At 38.0% G+C, this 18,449-nt stretch overlaps 2 protein-coding genes across 9 annotated transcripts in view; one reads left to right on the top strand and one right to left on the bottom strand.

Moving 5' to 3' along the window:
• Positions 1–18,449, top strand: part of LRBA (LPS responsive beige-like anchor protein) — a 559,238-nt gene that overhangs the window by 305,966 nt on the left and 234,823 nt on the right. For all 8 annotated transcript variants that reach the window (XM_075930022.1, XM_075930023.1, XM_075930019.1 and 5 more), the window contains 2 exons: positions 131–277; positions 2,825–2,961. In XM_075930022.1, coding sequence (XP_075786137.1) covers positions 131–277; positions 2,825–2,961 — 284 coding nt within the window. The remainder of the gene's footprint in view (positions 1–130; positions 278–2,824; positions 2,962–18,449) is intronic.
• MAB21L2 (mab-21 like 2) lies at positions 6,189–8,707 on the bottom strand. Its single transcript, XM_006111575.4, has one exon. It carries the CDS (start codon positions 7,847–7,849, stop codon positions 6,770–6,772), a length of 1,080 nt encoding a protein of 359 aa, XP_006111637.1. The 5' UTR covers positions 7,850–8,707; the 3' UTR covers positions 6,189–6,769.

Raw genomic sequence — 18,449 nt, 5'->3', positions numbered from 1 at the left:
AGCTTACCTGGCATACCTACTCCTAGCCATAGTTTTCTCCTCTTTGATCTTCATTGCAGAAGGCTATTTTCCAACCACTGTCACTGTTGCCACTGAGAGCTGACAAACAGTAATGTTTCTTTCATTTCAGCTCCAGACGAAGACGTGCTTCTTAAAGGAAAGCAGTCCATCAAGAGCCAGGTTTTAGGAAATCAGAACTCCGAGAGTGAGATTGTCTTGGAAGGTGATGATGATACCTTGTCGTCCATTGAGGAGAAAGATTTGGAGAACTTAATTGGTAACTTAAGCTGTCTATTTTCTTCCCTAGCTCCTCAGTTTCCTTACCTATTTTGCTCTGTGTTCATACTTTTCTGCAGTGAGGAATGTTTTGGAATAGAGGATGATAGTTTCTTTCCCATGATTGAGTTAAAGACAGATAATTTTCTGTGCACCTCAGCGTTTGACATGAGAATCAGCTTTTGCACCCTATTTGTGAATTTTCCTTCTAAGGCTTTTATTTAACAAGTACTCCCCTTTTTCTGACTTTTGACTAGTCTAACACTGGGGCTAGTGGGCAATTTTATTTATATATTTATTTATAATTAGAGGTGGGAGCTTTATTTTTGAGTCATAAAAATACATGTCACTTTTTCTGTTGTTGAAGTGTCTGTTTACTACATTAAGATTTTAACTCTTCTAACCCTTCCCTTTTCTCTCTCACCATCCACACCTCCAAAGTATCTTCATAGTTGCTGTGTGTTTTCTGCTATAAATGGTCAGTTCTGATAATTTAATTACTTTTACTGTGTTTGAATGCAAGCCTCTTCATTAGATTTTGATTTGCAGTCAAAATGGAGTAAACCTACTTCTTTAACCTGTAATGTTTAAATGGTAAGCAGAAGCGCCATATTCAGGGACCATAACTTTTAAATTAGCTCCATTTTAAAAATAGTAACATAAGCATACGTGAACACCATTTCATTTTACATGTGGATTTCTAAGTGCACTCAAAATCCACATCCATTAAATTCAAAGAAAAATGTCCCCGAGTTAAATTCTGACTCACTAGGAAGGGAAATAGTAACAGTTTCCATTTTGATAACTTATGTAATTGGAAATTATATTTCATGACAATTTGTTTACTCATTGTCTGAACTATATGCCACTTTTATTTTATTTTTTTTTAGAACATTGAAAATATAGCCTAATGGCAAGGGCATATACTAATCAGTGAAATAAAATAGAAGTAATTGGAGCATAATGCAATTTTTTTAATGGAATCTGTTCCTGTCTAATGCTAGCCTCCTGCTCAACAGCTTTCCGCCCATTTCCTTCTCTTTTATTATGCATTGGTTGTTTCTAGTAATACATTCATACTGTAATAGAGGTGAAAGGGGAGTTTAATTATTTAATCTTGACAATGGCAATAGGATTAAGAAGTAATCCTCACTAATAAAGTGGTGTGGGTTAGAAATGAAGTGGAAATTGTCAGGGGTCTTCTACAGGACCTGGGTTGCCCCAGCTTCTGCAGCTGTCTGCTCACCCTGTAATTGAATGTCTGAGAGTGATTGAAAAAATGTTATTTCTCTTTTGGATTACATGCTAATGTACAGAGGGCAAAGGGAGACAGCAAAAGAACACATAGCTGCTTATTTCAACCATTTGTGGGGATGAGCTTTGGGAAATCATGGCAGTTCTGCAGCTATCTGATGCCCATCTGCGAATACAATGTATTTGTACATTGGGAATAGAGGGCAAAGCTGCGCTGATCTCAGCAGAGCATCTCTGCTATTGTCCTACTGGCACACATTAAGATTGATGTGAGATTAAAGACCATCATCCTCCTAACAATCGATGGAAATGACAATTCATCTGAGTTTTTTGGCAGTTATTCACCCATTGATTACCTGAATGTGTGTACCTCATTTATAGACACTTTATTAATTCAAAATTGTACATGTCACTCTCTCATATTTTCAGTTTTTTACAAAGATTTATGACAGTGTTGCTACAAAGTAACTTCATTTCCCTCTTTCTTTTAATCAGTTGGATAACAATATAACCTGTTTTTCCCTTGTATGTGTTGTCTTGTATAATAAGTTGTGTGTTGTCAGATCTATGCTGAGCCTATTGTTTTACTAGTAGTCTGATTTGTCTGTGTGATAAGCCCTGTGGAGATGTGATTATTCCAGTAAAAATTCATTCAGTTGGAAACCAACCCTCCAGCTGTTTATTCCCACAGTCCCCAAGCTACACTAACACTATCTGGAATCCTTAAACAGTATTTAACAATGGAATGGAAAGCATGTTAAAAACATTGTAGTTTACAATCCCTAATATTGACTGTTTAATTTTAACAATAGATTTCCAGAGTGCATGGTAGGGAATACGTTTTACAAGGTTAAGTCAGACAACTTTCAACCCAGACTGCTTGTGCTCATCATTCTAGAATTTTATTGAAACTCTTTAAGTTCTTAATGCACACATTTGAAATTGAGACCCCAAGATTCACTGACGGTATTATTTATAACAGGAGGTATATGACTGTATAAGAGTTTCAAAACTGAAATATGTCAGAATAAAAGTAGATAATCTGAAAATAAAACCACCGATTTGGCTTATACATCAATTGCAGCTGTAGCTGCTTCAGCCTTTGGCAATGTAGAGTGGTTGTAAGTCTGTGTGACATGTACTTCCGGGAATAACAAGAATTTGCTTTTTAAAACTAAGATCTCTTGTGGTTTTTACCTTGTATTTTTAGACTAAATATCCTATGCTTATGGCTGTGCAAGGTTGTGTGTTCTGTTTGGATGTTCTGAATATTGGTGTTTTTCTACTTTGGCAGGTCCAGTTAGCCTGTGCACGCCAGCACAGCTTGTGGCACCATCTACAGTTGTGAAGGGCACTCTTTCCATCACCTCTTCTGAACTCTGCTTTGAGGTAGATGAAGAAGATCCCAGTTTTAAGAAAATTGACCCCAAGGTAAGAGATTGTTGACCTTCACCCTGTGGTGACAAATTACATGACCATTCATTCTTCATCCAACCTCCGTTACCTCTATAGGTCACAACTATTTCTTGTGACTATATACATTTGCAAAGTTATTTTAAGTGGAGGGAGAAAAATCTGGCTTGGATGTTAATTAGCTTGTTGGAATAAAGCTCGAGGAGGCCATCTTAAATAAAGACATCTCAGACCACAAGACCTATGTATTCAACAAAACTGTTAGCTGAATCCTTTGTTTCACCTGTTTTTTAATGTAATGCCAATATAATATAGTATAGTTTAATGCTCTGCTGCACTCTTTATTTTGCAGTGCTTCTGTTTCTAGTTATTATATAGCAGATTTATTTTGCATTGTAGTTATAATAATCAAGCAGAAAATGCCATTTCCCCTTTAAAATATATTTCTGAATAGACTTGTTAATGAGTAAACTTGAATTACCTGATTTACTTTACCTGATTATCAATTTTTTGTTTAAAATTAGAATAACTTTACAGTAAAATTCACACATTTTGAAGGCTTAACTTTATCTCACAGTGTGAAATTAGCACTATAAAGATTGCACTTGAAAGAGCCCCATAATGTTTAAAAATACTAACAGATGTGTGGGCTTCTTGCTACACACATGTGCTTATTCTTTTATAAATATGGAAAGAGCTCATGGATTTTCACAATATCTACATATTAAAACATTTACTTAGCTTAGAGTAGGGAGAGGAGAGTGATTGGAAAGTGAAAATAGCATGGTACAGCACTGCATCAATGCTTTTCTGCAGAGGATACTTTGTGTACAATGTCTGAGTTCTTTGTTCTCTTGAATAAGTAGGTCTTATGTTTATTAAAAAGATTGCATCAGATAGTGGCTCTGGCATGGGATATAGGAAGAAGCATACCTGGGGAAAAAATACTTACCACCTAAATTTATTTATTTTTAAATCTACTTAAAATGCTTAAAAACTTGATATGAACAGATAACTGGAACTATGAATGTACATGAGTACAGTAAATTAACTTTTCAGACATTTACGTTGTGCCAAAATATCTTCAAAACAGTTTACAACATTTTAAAGAGATTTGTAAACCTTTGAAATCTTTGTCTAGTTTGTGAATATTTTTATTTTAAAATAAACATTTGGCAAAAAAAAAGAATATAAATACTAAATGCAAAACTACATAATTAGCATTAATGTGTTATGTACTTGCAGTGTAAAGCTATCATTTTGGGATTTGTAGCTCAAGAAAATTTTGGTTTTTGCCTTTGTATGTGAGAAAAAGGAAATTAAGAAAATCATGTGGCTCCTCTGTTCTGTATGTCTTTCATTGTTCCATGTTTAGCATGTAGGATCATTTAGCAGAGCTTGGAACATTTACCACTGTGCCCTGTTTCACTTAAAGTGACTTCCCTTAGTTTAATCTGCTTTCTCTCTGGGTGTTTGGTTGTTCCTTCAAATTGTAAATGGGGCATTATAGACCAATTGTACTTCTAAATCTGTAGCAGATAGATTGTAAGATTCCTATAGGAAAGGCAGTGCATCTGTTGGTAACATTCTGAGTTATCCTGTTTTGGTAGAGGGGCGGGGGGAAGGAATTCAGTTTTGGGTTTTAAAGTCACTCCTTGATTTCCTATTGTGTAGTGGTCAAAATACTAATCCTATAATGCATTTGTTTTAAAGACAAACACAGATACAATTTTACTTTCCTTTAATCATTGACACTTTAATCATTGACACTTTCCCTGTCCCCACCCATATAACCGTATGCCCTTGAAAATTCCAATTCTGTATTTGCTCCGAATGGCTGTTTAATTAATGTGCGTCTTCATCTGTTTTGATAAATGTAAGTTTCCTGTATATTTGTCTAAACTACTGGGAAAGAAAATATTATGACAACTTTTTGAAGCAAAACCTGCAGTGGAGATATCATCAGCAGTGATAAGATCAGAGTTTATATTGTTACTCTAGGATTATTTGTACAAGGACACAGTAGTTGCTACAAGCAGAGTGTTAAACTCATTTTGTCAGGTGTGCCAGGTTCAGTCCTCAGAAAGGCTTGCTGCTTTTGTTGACTTTTAAAGAAAAAAGCCAATGAAACAATTTAAGACTTCACAATCCCACAAGTTTTGCTTTTTCAGAATTTCAGCTGATAAGAGTATGGATGCATATATTGGCAGGTAGAAATTAAAGACCAATAATATACATGAGCATTTTATAGCTTCATTATGTATATTCCACTGTGACCATATTGTAAACTAGATAGAATTGTTTTCCAAGTGGTTTGTTTTACTTGATGGTTACCTTTTACATTGTTTTAAAACTACATTTATTTAAAAACAAAACCAACCCAAACTTTGAAGGCTGTTTCTTTCCAGATCGTTCACAAAGAAATGGAAGTAGTTTTTTGGAATAAGATTTTGCATCATCTCAAAAGGTTATGAAAAGGAATTTGAAATACACTAAACCAGCTTCAAAAATATATTGGGAAGTTAAGGAAAACAATCAAAATTAATATTCAAAAAATTTTCCAGTAAAGTTTTAGAAATGTAAACCTTCTAGAAAACTTGAAGCAAAGTACTGTAGCTGAAAATTAGGGGCAAATCAGCTAGCATTCATTTGAAAAACACACACACAAAGGATAGAGATATTCAAACATTAAATTGGTTGGGTTCTTCTAAAACTGTATGTTTCCCACTTTTCTTTTTATGCCCCTGTGCATGGTGTTTGTGGTGCAGTTCTGTGCTGTACTTAGAAACTAGAGAAAACAAAGTTTGTTAGAAAGAAATGGAACAGTTGCATTTAAGCGTGTTAATTATTCAGAAAAGATTTGTACATATTCATGTCACAGTAAAATTTATAGTTGACTAGCCCTTGTTTAATAAAGCAAATATCTCTGAATTTTAAAAGGATAAACCAGCAATGGATTGTAATATTTCACCAACTAAATTAAAAACAATAAAGATGTTTTAAAGTATTATATTATAGAAACTCCATGCCCTAGTTCTGACAAAATTGTGCCATAATACTCTGTGATGGTGCATTTATTCTTAAAACTTTTGAAGAGTAAGTTTCAAGTGACAGAAAGTAAAGGAAACGAAGAATGAATGGGATTTTTTTCATTAAGAACAGCCTATTTCTATTTAAATCGAAAATAATGGGAAGAAACTTCAGAAAATGCTGATGAATTTATAGATTAAAGCATCAGTTCAATATTGTGATTAATCTGCCTTTTATTTTTGTTTGAATCTTTTTTTCTCTGAAAGACAAGAAAAATCTCTCTACTTGCCTGAATATTAAGAACAATTCACAAAAAGTCAATATAAATTTAAAGTAATATTTTTATTACTGTTTTCAACAATTCAGTTTTGGGGCACAGTCTGACCTTGGCACTGAAATACATTTAACATCAGTAAAACTTTTTTTAGAGAGATTTTTACATATAGTTAAATAATTTTTTTTCACTTAGTGACAACATTCAGGCAAACAAAAAAAGAATAAGAAAAGAATTACTATACATTTATTTGAAAATGTACCTTGCGTTTGTTTCGATGTTGGAAAGTCCGATCGCTTCTTTGTGTGACTTTTTAAAAATTCACATTGGAAGAAGGGGGTGGGGGTGCGGAAGAGATCTTTTCTCGTGCAACGAGGTGATCGTTCTGGCTTTGTAAATGTCTGAGATTTTAAATGCTTAACTGCAGGTGGGGTTTTGTGTGTTTGTTTCGCCGCCTCTTTTGTTGTAGCTCTTTTGTTTAAATAAAAGTTTTTAAAGGGGTTTATCGCTGTGGTGTTAACCCTATAGTTTGTCCAGGCTTTTGGGATTAGTGAGGATCTCCCTGGCTAGCCTCCAGGTCTGTTTGGCAGCGCTTTCCAGGGCTGAGTGCGGTTTGCCCTGAAAGAGGTCTAGGTTGGGCAGGAAGTAGTGGGGGCAGCGCCGGCACTGCAGGCAGGAGATGAGCTGCAGCAGGATCCCGTTCAGCCGGTCCCCCAGGCACGCCTCGTCCCAGTCGGTCTCCCGGGGGTGTTTCTCACACTCGTAGAGCAGCAGCGTCTTCATATGGTAGTTGTTGAGCGGCTGGCCGGGCAGCTCCAGGTGCCGGTCCCGGAGGGTCTTCAGCACCGAGAGGCATTTGTTCCTGCAGCCGCCCATCAGCAAGCGGTTCTCCGCCTCGCCGAACTGCAGCACCCAGGCGTCGCTCTCGGCGGAGCTCTGCTTGCCGGTCAGCGAGTAGCACTCCTTGGAGAGCAGGTTGAAGCCTTCCGCCTTCACCTCGGCCACCCGGTTGGGGCCAGGCCAAGGGATGTGGGGCATGGGCCACTGGGCCGCGCTGCGTGGCCAGATGCCGGTGCACTTGAAGGCGGGCGTGATCTGCACCACGTAGCGCTCCCGGATGCGGAGCTTCACTTCGCTGGTGTCGGCGATCATCTTCACCACGTCCCGGTAGCTGCATTTGTCCACGGCTTGGGCCACCAGGGTCTGGAAGCGGGAGCGGATCTTGCGGGCCGACAGGTAGCCCGAGGCGGTGATGAACTCCACCCAGAGCGACATGCTGCGCTTGCGGCCGTCGCTCAGCTTCAGCACGGCGCAGCCGGGCAGGGAGCCGTCGTCCACGAAGTTGAAGACGCCCATCTGGTTGAGGTAGAGCACCACCTCGAACTCGGTGGGCGAGATCACCTCCAGCCCCTCGTAGCGGGCGTCGATCTCGCTCAGCGAGCTGATGAAGCGGGGCTCCTGCACCTCCACCTCCTTCAGCACGTCCGACACCACCTTGCACACCTCCCGGATGGTCTTGGCGATGGCCGCCTTGCGGGCCTGGCAGCGCTCCGTGTAGTATTTGTTGAGCTGGTACACCAGCTTGGCCTGGGCGGCGATCATGTTAGGGCACAGGTCCGGGCTGTAGACCGGGCTCTCGCAGTAGGTTGAGGGATCCAATGCTTTAGCGGTGGCTGCAGCTTCACACAGAGCACCCGCCAAGTTGCAGCCCCCAGCCCCCCCCTCGCCGCCACACGCACACAGTCCGCCCCTCCGCCCGGAACACAAATACAAAAAATAGTGGATGGTGATGGAGGTGGCGTTAAAAAAAAACAAGCACGGTGTAACTACCAGCCGACGGGAATGGGGCGATGGGGATGAGGGAGGAAAAATCTTAAGTGCAAAGTTGGATGTGCCGCCTTTTTGGTTGTGTGGGGGTGGGGGTGGGTGGAGGGGGGATGTATGCAGCCTCTGCGCGCAGCCACCAACCCTCCCGCATGCAAATAGTTCAACAGTTCATTTAAAAACTTCTCCTCGGGACTCGCGGCGGGTCTCCACAGCACGGCCGAGCAGTGGCGAAGTTGCAAACCGCACGCAATAAAAGAAGAATGCGAGAAATGCCAAGAGCGGAAGAGGGAACTCTCGCTCGCTCGCTCGCTCTCAGACCATGGCACCACCAGAGATGTGCAGGAGTTTGGCTGCTTCTCTCGCCGACTGTCAAGGGATGTTGTTGATTTCCTCCTTCCTGCTGGAGGCGTTGGCTGAACCCGGTTCTGGCTTTCTCTTTCTTTAGGCGTAGACTGCTGCTATTGGTCTGTGAGAATTCATTCCTGTTCTTTATTTTATATACATATAAAGATATTTCTTTGCATCGACTGTCTTTTATTCTGAGCACGGAGGGGAGCCCAGGATTTCTTCTCCTCCCCCAACCCTGGCAATTGCACGCAGAGACTCTCACTTTCTGTGCCTCTCCTCCCCGGTGTGTATGTGTGTGTCTGGGTTTGCAGGAGTGTTGTTTAGTTTATGAATGGTCCCAGGGCCCTGGTGAAGGGGTGGAGTTCCAGATCCTACAATCGCCTTCTGAGCTGTCAGAGGGGCAGCCAATCACCGAGGCAGGCTGTGTGCATGTTCCGTGCAGGGCAGCTGCCGCTACTGCCTATGCGCGGGGGAAGGGAAGAGGAGATATTAGGGAACATGCACGGAAGCGCGCGCGCACAAACACACACACACCCGCTTCCCCATCAGTAGAAGGATAGAGGGGAAAAAAGAGTGTGGTCCATTTGAGTTACTCGGTGCTGGAGTTGGCGGGAAATAATGGGGAGAGAGTGGCATTCGTGCAGAAAGGTGTGCAGTTTGTATGCTTCCTAGAACATCGTGCAAGAAAAGGGTGCAACGAACCGCCTGTGAGCTGAATCACTTTTACTTGGAAACCTGATGGAGAAAAATTAAGTTTGTTTTTCCACTCCCCGGTTGCAAGAAGTAGCAGCAGTAATGTTGGTGTCTTTTGAGGAAAGGGCCAGGGCGACTTGTGGTACTCTACTGCAAACATAAATCTTCTTCCACTAACACTGGTCAGCAGCAGTGAAAGTGAGACTGTCATTGGAACAGAGTAGTACACCTCGTTTTACTACTGGTAGTCAGATTAATTTAGATAAAACGTGTGTAATAAAGCTTTGTTTCGCCTTCTCAGTAGTAGCATTGAACTATCTGAAATGGAAGCTAAGTATATTTTTTTCAAAGTTTGTATTTTGTCCATGTCAAAAAATACATATTTATAGTTACCTATGGGCAGTTTCTTTTATATTAGAGTGCAGAAGCAAAGTTTATCAATATAATCAATGGAGATGTAGCAAAATACAATATTTCTATTACTTGAATTTTATGTTTGAAGTACAATAATTCTTTTTAACATTATATATTCTTTAGGTATGTTTTCTTAACGAACTCCTGCTTTATACTCCTTAGTTTGTACTGTGCCAATTAAGAGCTCTTGCTACTAAGGGCTTATAATATTTTACAAGGCAACCGTTTACACTGAACCTGCAGCCAGCATGCAAATCCAGCATTTGCCTTAAAGTTTTAGATTCTGTTGATCTCAACATACGTTTCTCCACTATTTTAAAGGTTAAGTAAAAAATTCGTTGTCTTATTCTTCGTATATTTCTAGACACCTGATTAAACTATAACTATTGAATCCAGTCACTTACAATTCTCAATTTAAAAATTCTTAAGTGGAAGTTTTGGGGTGCTTTTGGGTCTTTGGTTTATCTGTTCCTTTATCAATACAGAGGACTGAGTTTTAATAAAACATCACCGTCTTTTTTCTTATTTAAATTAAGAATATGTCCCTGTACGATAATAGATCTATTTAGTATAAAACATGCATAATGTGCCTAGGTTGGTACTGGTTACAACCTCTTCTCCAGGGATAAATTATATTATTTTTATTGCCCGAAAGCAGTAGGATGCAGGCACCTTGTCCCTCGCCACCAATTCCGTATTTCGGGAAGTTCCTGGGTGCCGAACCTCCTGGATTCTTTCCTGAGGGTGACTGGCTAAATGGAATTCGGGCACTCAAAGGCTTACCAGGTGCTTATCATGTGTCTGCCCCTCCGCCGCCTCTCCACCGGATCCTCCTCACACTTGCATCGATTAAAGTTTTGTTGGATCTGAAACAAACCCAAGCGAGACACATAACGGTGTAGCTTGGATGAAAGAGAGGAGGAGGAGGCTGGAAGGGTTATAGAAAACAAGTCATAAAACGCGCATGAAGAAATTTCTTTGGCGTCTACAGCGACTTCCAGTAGTAGTGTATTTACCTCTAAGAAAATAATTTTCTGCTCTGAAGTATGAGGTGGTAGATACCAACGAGCCAAATCCACGATCTGAAGTCCGTAGTCCTGATAGACAATGCAATTTATTAATACAAATAATAAAGGACTTGGCAAACCAATACATTTTTCTTTAACTCATCTGGACGTAAGGCATATAATGTTAATTACCTATCGCTGAGTAATTGTTCAGCAGTTGGGGGAGGGGATGAATGAGAGGATGTTGCGTTGTTTTCTCCGTTTACTCAGATGTTCCCCAACTACAGGTTTTTTAATTAGTGTGTGTGTGTGGCGGGGGGAGTTGGGGCCCCCAAACACGTTCTACAGCATCCCTGTAGACTGAAAGGAGTGTTAAATCCATCTAACAAACAAACGTCTTTCTTCAGCTGGTAGATGTTAGCTACCTATCACATCGGGTTTTCCAATAGCTGGTTCTCCTTCCGCCCTAGTCTGTCGCATAGCTTTTCATCCCGATCCCAGAAGCTTTGGTAGGCTCCTCGAAATTTCAGCCCCGACCTCTTGCAGCGAGCGTGTAGCCCGCAATTTAACGTTTCGTATGAAGAGTGTACGGGAGAAGTGACTAAGCCTTCAGGTCGCTCCGGGGTTGCGAGAGAGACAAGCGCTTCTAGAGTTTAAGGTTAAAAAGAAGCCAGCGATTCCTTCCCATCCGCATCCCCTTCTAAGGTGACTGATGATAAAAGGTTACTAGTGTTTTGATTTAAAAACAATTCATTACCAATATCCCTGTCTGGGGTCGAAGCTCTAGTAAATAATAAATCAGTTAAACAAAAGCCGACTTAAATTTATTGCTCTAGCACTAATTAGAAACATCATTTGAGCAATAAACTTAAACACTTCCAGCAAATAATGCATGCGAAATCCCTTTCTCCTGCGTCTTTGCGTTTGCGGCCGCATTGCATTAAGAGCTGTTTTATCTGTGGCGGAATTTGCTCTTCCCGGGAATGAATAATTGAAAAGGGAAACAGTATCCGAGGAGGCTGTAATTGAAGAGCCCTTGTCACCTCTGCTTTTATGTATGTTAGTATAGAAGTCCATCAGCAGCTCCTTGATGATGTATAAAACGAAGTGGCAGCCCCTTCAAGAGCAGGAGATACTGTATTCTATTAAAAGGGCCGAATGTGTGTGCCGGAGAGAGAAACTCTCAAGGCTAAAAGCCACTTGAAGTCTTCAGACGGATTGATCTGTATTCTCTCGTTATAATCCGTCTCATCATACTTGAGTTAATGAGGCAGGGGAGGGGGTGATCTGATGGTCCTTGACAAATTCATTAGGGAGGCTGCGGGACATTTTATTTGACTGTTAAACATCGTGTTTGTTTGGTTTAGGCAGTGCCAACATCAGCATGCTGCTGCCTGGAGCAATAGTGTTTGGCTAGCAGGAGCTTCTGTAAAGGATATTGGAAAGGGGACTTGGGAGAATGGATGCCTATTTTTTTTTTTTTTTTGCTCCCCAGACATAAATGGCACATAGCTTTAACATTTATAAAATTAATAATTATGAAAATGCTACAATGTGCTTCATTTTAAAAACAAACATAACCTTTCTTTATGCATTTAAGTACATTTGTATAAAAGTATTCTGTAGGAGAATATGCCTTATTTACAAATGTACAGAAGAAAAGGGAAAATCTTTCTTACAGTAGAAAGAAATAACTAGAATTCAGAACTGTCAATCCAACCAACTTTTTATTGAAGTATGATTTAATGTGCTTGTTTTTGTTATTAAAATAGCAGAGTTTACATATTTCAAAAAACTTTATATTTCTAAGCAATTTAATTACAAATTTACTTCATACAAAACTAGTTTGCTTAATTTTAAGTGAAGACATGGATGTGAGACTAGGAAACTTTCTGATATATGAAAAACAAAAACAGGCACTCCCAAGAGGGATGAAAAGTGTGTGTGTTATGAGAGGAGTGTGAATATAATCCTGCCTCCCCATTCTCTATTAACTGCTGTGTCAGTAGATGATACTCTGTTAAAATTCCGTTTCTTTAATAGATAAATGAGCTTGGATTTCTTGTCCATCTTTTGGTTTAAATAATCCGATTTTTGGGAAAATGCAAGCATTGACTTGCTCAGAGAACTTAATTTTCTGACCATTTTCTGTTTTGCTGAAGATCTGGCTCTAAATATTCTCCACTTAAAGTGCTTTGCAGAAGAACTCTATGCTTCCATTTATAGAAGAACAGTATGGGAAAAGAACTAATGCCCTTTGCTTGTCATTTTCATACATTCCTGCACTGCTGATGGAGCTTGAACTGCTGCAGGGAATGTATGGATTTGAAAAGAAATGATTCAGTAGTGCATGTTGTGTTTCTCAACAGCAAAACCAAGCTAATGGTTATAGTAAATGCTTCTGTGGGTCTGACAGTTATAATCCTGTTTACATTCTAGATAATACAGTGTGCATCACTCCTTTAAATTGTAGATTGGTTTCATTACTGCTGATCTTTTGTAAGGATGTGTTCACTAAATTAGCAATAATGCACTGTGTATGTGGAAGAACAAAAGATGTTTGTTTAATTACTGAAGATATCATGTATGTATCTCATCAACCTTTAATGAACATATGTAAATCTTGTTTTGTAAAACAGATTGGAAGATATGCTAGTTAAATAATGTATAAATTGCCATAAACTTAATTAGGTTACTTTTCTGAGTGGTGTGGCTTCCAAATATTTTTAAAGTCACCTTTTTGAGTATATGTTCTTAGCTGTCAAACCTTAAAACATATACATGGGATGCTTCACATAATCTGTTGTTCATCAAATAAATCATATGTTGAGTCATGCCTCTAATTCCCAGGAACTTCTGCCTGCTTTATATACCTAAACCTTATTTTTTCTCATGAATATCAGTTATGTATATATATATATTTAGCTTTAAAAGATTGTTTTGGCTACTAAATTCTTTTTTGGTTTAAACTTTGGTTTAACTGTCTACCTGGTAAAGTAAAAAGTTTGGTTTCCAGAAGCAAAAAACAAAACAAAAAAAAACTATAGAATAAAATTTCTAATGCTTTGATAACATTTTATTCTTGTAAGAACATCCTGTGGGCCTTATTTTCTTTGGATCTGTATGTGTATGTATGTGTGTGTGCGTATCTGATTGGATTAACCATATTTAGAGTTTTGGCTGTTTTTCTTAAAATAACTGATTAATCATACTGTCTACTTATGTATGAAAGCATAGAGAATGCCAAGACTTTGTCAACTTGAACTAAAATTGTATGTAATTAAAATTTAGTTGTAAAAAAGATAGCTGAAGTACATGGTGTATAGAAATATTCTGGGCCATGGTTCATAAAAATGCCCATTAAATAAAAGTGAAACCTTAAAATCAATATGGAAATAACTTTTGGGTTTTCAAAATAAACTGGGGACAGCACAAGTAGAATGTTGTTTCAACTCAAGTGTATTTTGGCTTGGATTTCCTCATTATCAATACCTGTATGATGATGATTGCTTCCATACCTTTCATGCATACAGAAATGTACATATGTATGTGCAGATGCTCTCACCCAGACAGTAGCTTAGCTTGGTTTATGGTAGGACACTGATTTATTTCTAAGATCAGACCTTTCATGTAGCTAGCTGAAATGCAACATTCTTTACTTCTGAATCAACCTACAATTCTGAATCTAAAACATTCAACTGTTTGTCAGCTTCAATTTCTAGATCCTTTTAAAGTAAAAGATTCTAATTCATGTACATAAGTTAAAAAATTTGAAAATATTATGTTAATTAGTACAGATACTGTGAAATATTTCCTGCCTAGATTACTACATAAACTCAACCTATTCCTGTGATATTAAAAAAATAAACAAACAAAAAATGTAATACTTGCCCATAATATAGCTTGTATGTGATTGATTTAGGGGTTCCTGTTCTTCCCTGTAATACTATTGCCCATTCATGTTGTGTAGTTAAAATGTACGGTTTGTTACTATTCAACAAATCATTTTTAAGATATACAAATTTGACTAAAACTATTTCTTTGTAAGCTTCTGATTTCAGCAGTGCACCAACTAAAAACTACAAAACTCAAATAGTATTTAGATATTGCATAGTTTAAATGTTAAAAAGCAAAAAGTTACTTTAGTTTTTGCTTATTTTACCTCAAAATATTGATTTCCCTGTCCCTGAATTATTGTCATATAAATATTGCTATTTTAAAAATAATCATATGGTTTTTGTTTTATGCTACTTCTAATTATAGCATTAAATTATTGCACTTCCTGTTGAGATACATATTTTATTTAAAAAGAACTGGAGTATGATAATACTGAAATGTGTTCCCTTTTTAACTTTATTAATAATGTGTGCAGAATGCTGTGTCCGTAGGAAGGGGAAACTGTATTGGTTCAAATAATGTATAAAAGTCCTCTGCACAGTCTTCTTGAAATAATATTTGGTGATCTAGGAATGGAAACTTTTCCATTTCTTTAACCATCTGAAGTAAACCTAGGATGTAGAACAGCTGCCTTGGCCTATGGATATCAAGGTTCTGCCAGTCTGTTTCTTTTCTGCATTTTCCTTTTCTATCTTCCTTTATTATCTTTGAATCCTAAGGAGCCTTTCTTATTTTCTAGCTGGTTTCATCTGCAGCAAAGGTCTGGGTTGGTGGGTTTAAGTCGACTCTGGATAGAGTGAAAAATCTTTGATCTATGGCTATGACTGCTTTCAAGTGATTTGCTTACTGGGACTGGACACTGTCCATGCCCTTTCACTTCACTATCAGATAGGCACACAAAAAGGACTTGACATGCTACCAGATGCATAGTTAATCATCACATTAAGTCTGTAAAGGGATCCATCCAGATGCAATTGGGTCTACCATTTTTAACCAGTGTTTGCTCTGCAGTTTGTTTGGAATGCAATATTAATTGTAACCTACTCTCTATATTTAACTTAACTATGTACATAGTTGCAAAGAGCAGTGCTTTCATTGCTTTGTTATATAGTAGAGCCACTGAGAGATATTAAGCTTTAAAAATACTTGTGCATTAAAATTATTTGGAGGTTATGGACTTTGTAAAAACATATACTTTTTATGTTTGTATATTACACTGCTTTCCTTTTTGTTATACATTGTCTTTAAGAAGCTTATATGATATAATGTATGTCCAACGACTGACACGTATTGAGATGATCAAAAGAAAATTTACCAAAGTATTTGACTGCTAATAGCTGGATCTTAAATTTGGAAAGGCAAATAGGAGGATTAGTAACATTTATTGAAATAAGGAATCAATTGAATTTTGTTGTTGAATATTTTATTGGGGTAGGAAAAGGAAGTGACGGAAAGTTTCAGGGATTAGAAGCAGAAGATGCAGATACAGTATTTCTGGCAATCTTAATATAGATCTCTGGAGATTATCAGTTTCATTTTTACACTGAAAGGTGTTAGCTAGAGCTAATCAGCAGAGTGCATGTGTAAGATTTAGAATTCACAGGAGTTAAAAGCAGCTTGCAGAACTTACTCATTTTTTTTTCTATATGAAGAAGTTCCAGTGTTCCACTTACACAAATGGACCTTAGCATGCATGCATATATGCTTTTCTGTGCCCTGGTGATATTAATATAAAGATGGGTAGGGTCAGTGGAAGGAATAGTTAAGAATGAACACACCATGGCCACCACATGAAAACTGATGATCAGTAATCAGGGAATGAACACCTAAAAGAAAATGTTTAGATACTCTCATTTGCTTAAATGAGAGAAACCAATTATTTAAGCAGGCATTCAGGTATTAATATCTTTCAAATGCACGTACAAGCAATTATTAAAATATAGGTTTACAGGGAATAGTTAAGCTCTTCATTTCAGACTTAAGATGGTGTAATTTTTATTACTCTGCTTCATATTTAATATTTCAAGGGAATGATAATATATTGAAATGGAATCTCTATCCTATGTGTAGTCACATTGGTATTCAAATGCCTCTAATGATGGACTTCTAACATATAAGACATATGAGTAAAAATTACTCAACCATGACAGCTAAGAGCTCTTTGGGGATTTTTAAGTTATATATGCATATACACTCGTGTGTGCGAGTAACGTGTATATATGCATATAGAGGTGCATACTCAAATGCCACTAATGATGAGCTTCCACATAAATGACATGTGAGTAAGTTATACAACCACAGTGGTTAAAACCTCTAGATTTCTGTTTACATATATATATATATATATATATATATATATATATATAATTTCTCCCCCTTTGTGTGTGTGTGTATTTTTATATATACAACATTTTTCTTAATTAGATATATACTTTGTTTTAAAAGAACTGTAGTATGATAATAGAGATTTGTTCCCTTTTTAACTTTATTAATGAGATAAAATTGATGTACAGAGTGCTATGTGCCATTTATATATATAAAGAAAAACAAAAATCTAGAGGTTTTAACTGTTGTGGTTGCATAACTTATTCATATGTCATTTATATGGAAGCTCATCAGTAGTGGCATTTGAGTATCAATGTGACTATCCAGGGAATTGTTTATATGCTTTGTGGGTTTCCAAAGTGCTAACTTGAAAGAAAGTAGGACTTGAACTGAATGGTCATTTGTGAATTTATGTTTTATCTCAGTTCACTTGAAAATTTATGAGGAGGGTGACTTAGGGGTGCTTGAGTTGTGTGTTCCAGGGCTTGCCCCTACTGATAACACCCTTGTTGGCGTGAAAGTGCAATGCAAATTATGACAGTTACAACCTTCTGTTTTGTTTAACCTGTCAGTGGATTTCCTGGCTCAGTGCTGAGGGCAATGGTGTGTTCAGCTAGTCCATATTCACCTAAACTTAAAAGGTCAGGTTTCTACAGGCAAGCCTAGTCAAAGCCTAATTGATGAGGAGGGCAGGGAGACAGAATTTACTGTTCTGTTGGCTAGTTTCATATCGTTAGGTTGTCCTGAAAGCATCAGGCAGTCACAGCCCCTTTCATGTAAGTGCTGACCCTAGACAGGAACTGACAATCAAAGGAGGCAGCCACAGGAACCAGTGCAAGTAGGCTATTGATTTTTCAGTTAGGTCTAAGTAGTTTGTAGTATGGGTAATGGGTGACAGAGGCAGGTATGTCATTATCAATGAGCCCCAGAACAGTAGCGACAACCCTCCCTCATATTTCCTTCAGCACTGACAGTATGCACCCAGAGGTGGTCAATAAATCGTCCAACCTTTTACTGACAAGTGACTTGGAGGTGGGAGTTGGAGCTGAACTTGTATACTTGAACTTGATGCGGATGCTGGGAAAAGATCTCAAGATTTGCATCTATGGCTTATTAGGTTAAACTCTGGGAAGAACACACAGGTCAAAACTGTTGGCAAATTTATAGATTGTGTGTTCGGGGGGTGGGGTGAAATCAAACATAGGATTATTTTATTCTTTAGCTAATTTCAAAGTGTTTTTTGAAATCAAGGAGAACAGTTTAAAAGGATCAGTGTTGCATAAACACAGTCAGCAAGAACAGTTAGGTTAAGTTACCATGGTATGGTTTTGTTTTTATTTTAGCTTTGCTCTGCATTTAATCAAGGTATATTACCCTAGCAGCACAGCAATCATAGATTGCCATTTGCAATCCACTTTTAATTCCTAGTTTCCTCTTCTTACATTTCAATGTAGAGACCATTTAAAGAGATCTAAACTTGCTTGTAAATCTGAACTGCTAGCAATAACATAGTTTTCTGTTCTGAGAAGCACTGCTGTTCTGGTTCATTACTGTAGTATCCTGCACAGGCAAGGGGTCGGAAGCTTTTACTGTTAGAATTTGGTTGTAGTTTCTGAATTTAATAGAAATGGATATGAATTTTAGGTTTGCACTTAAGATAGAGTAAATGTATTCTGAAAAACTTTTGGATA

This window comes from Pelodiscus sinensis, chromosome 5 (assembly GCF_049634645.1).
Source record: "Pelodiscus sinensis isolate JC-2024 chromosome 5, ASM4963464v1, whole genome shotgun sequence".
In the NCBI taxonomy this organism is placed as follows: Eukaryota; Metazoa; Chordata; order Testudines; family Trionychidae; genus Pelodiscus; species Pelodiscus sinensis.
The sequence above is the reverse complement of the archived record's forward strand: the minus strand, read 5'-3'. Positions and strand labels throughout refer to the sequence as shown.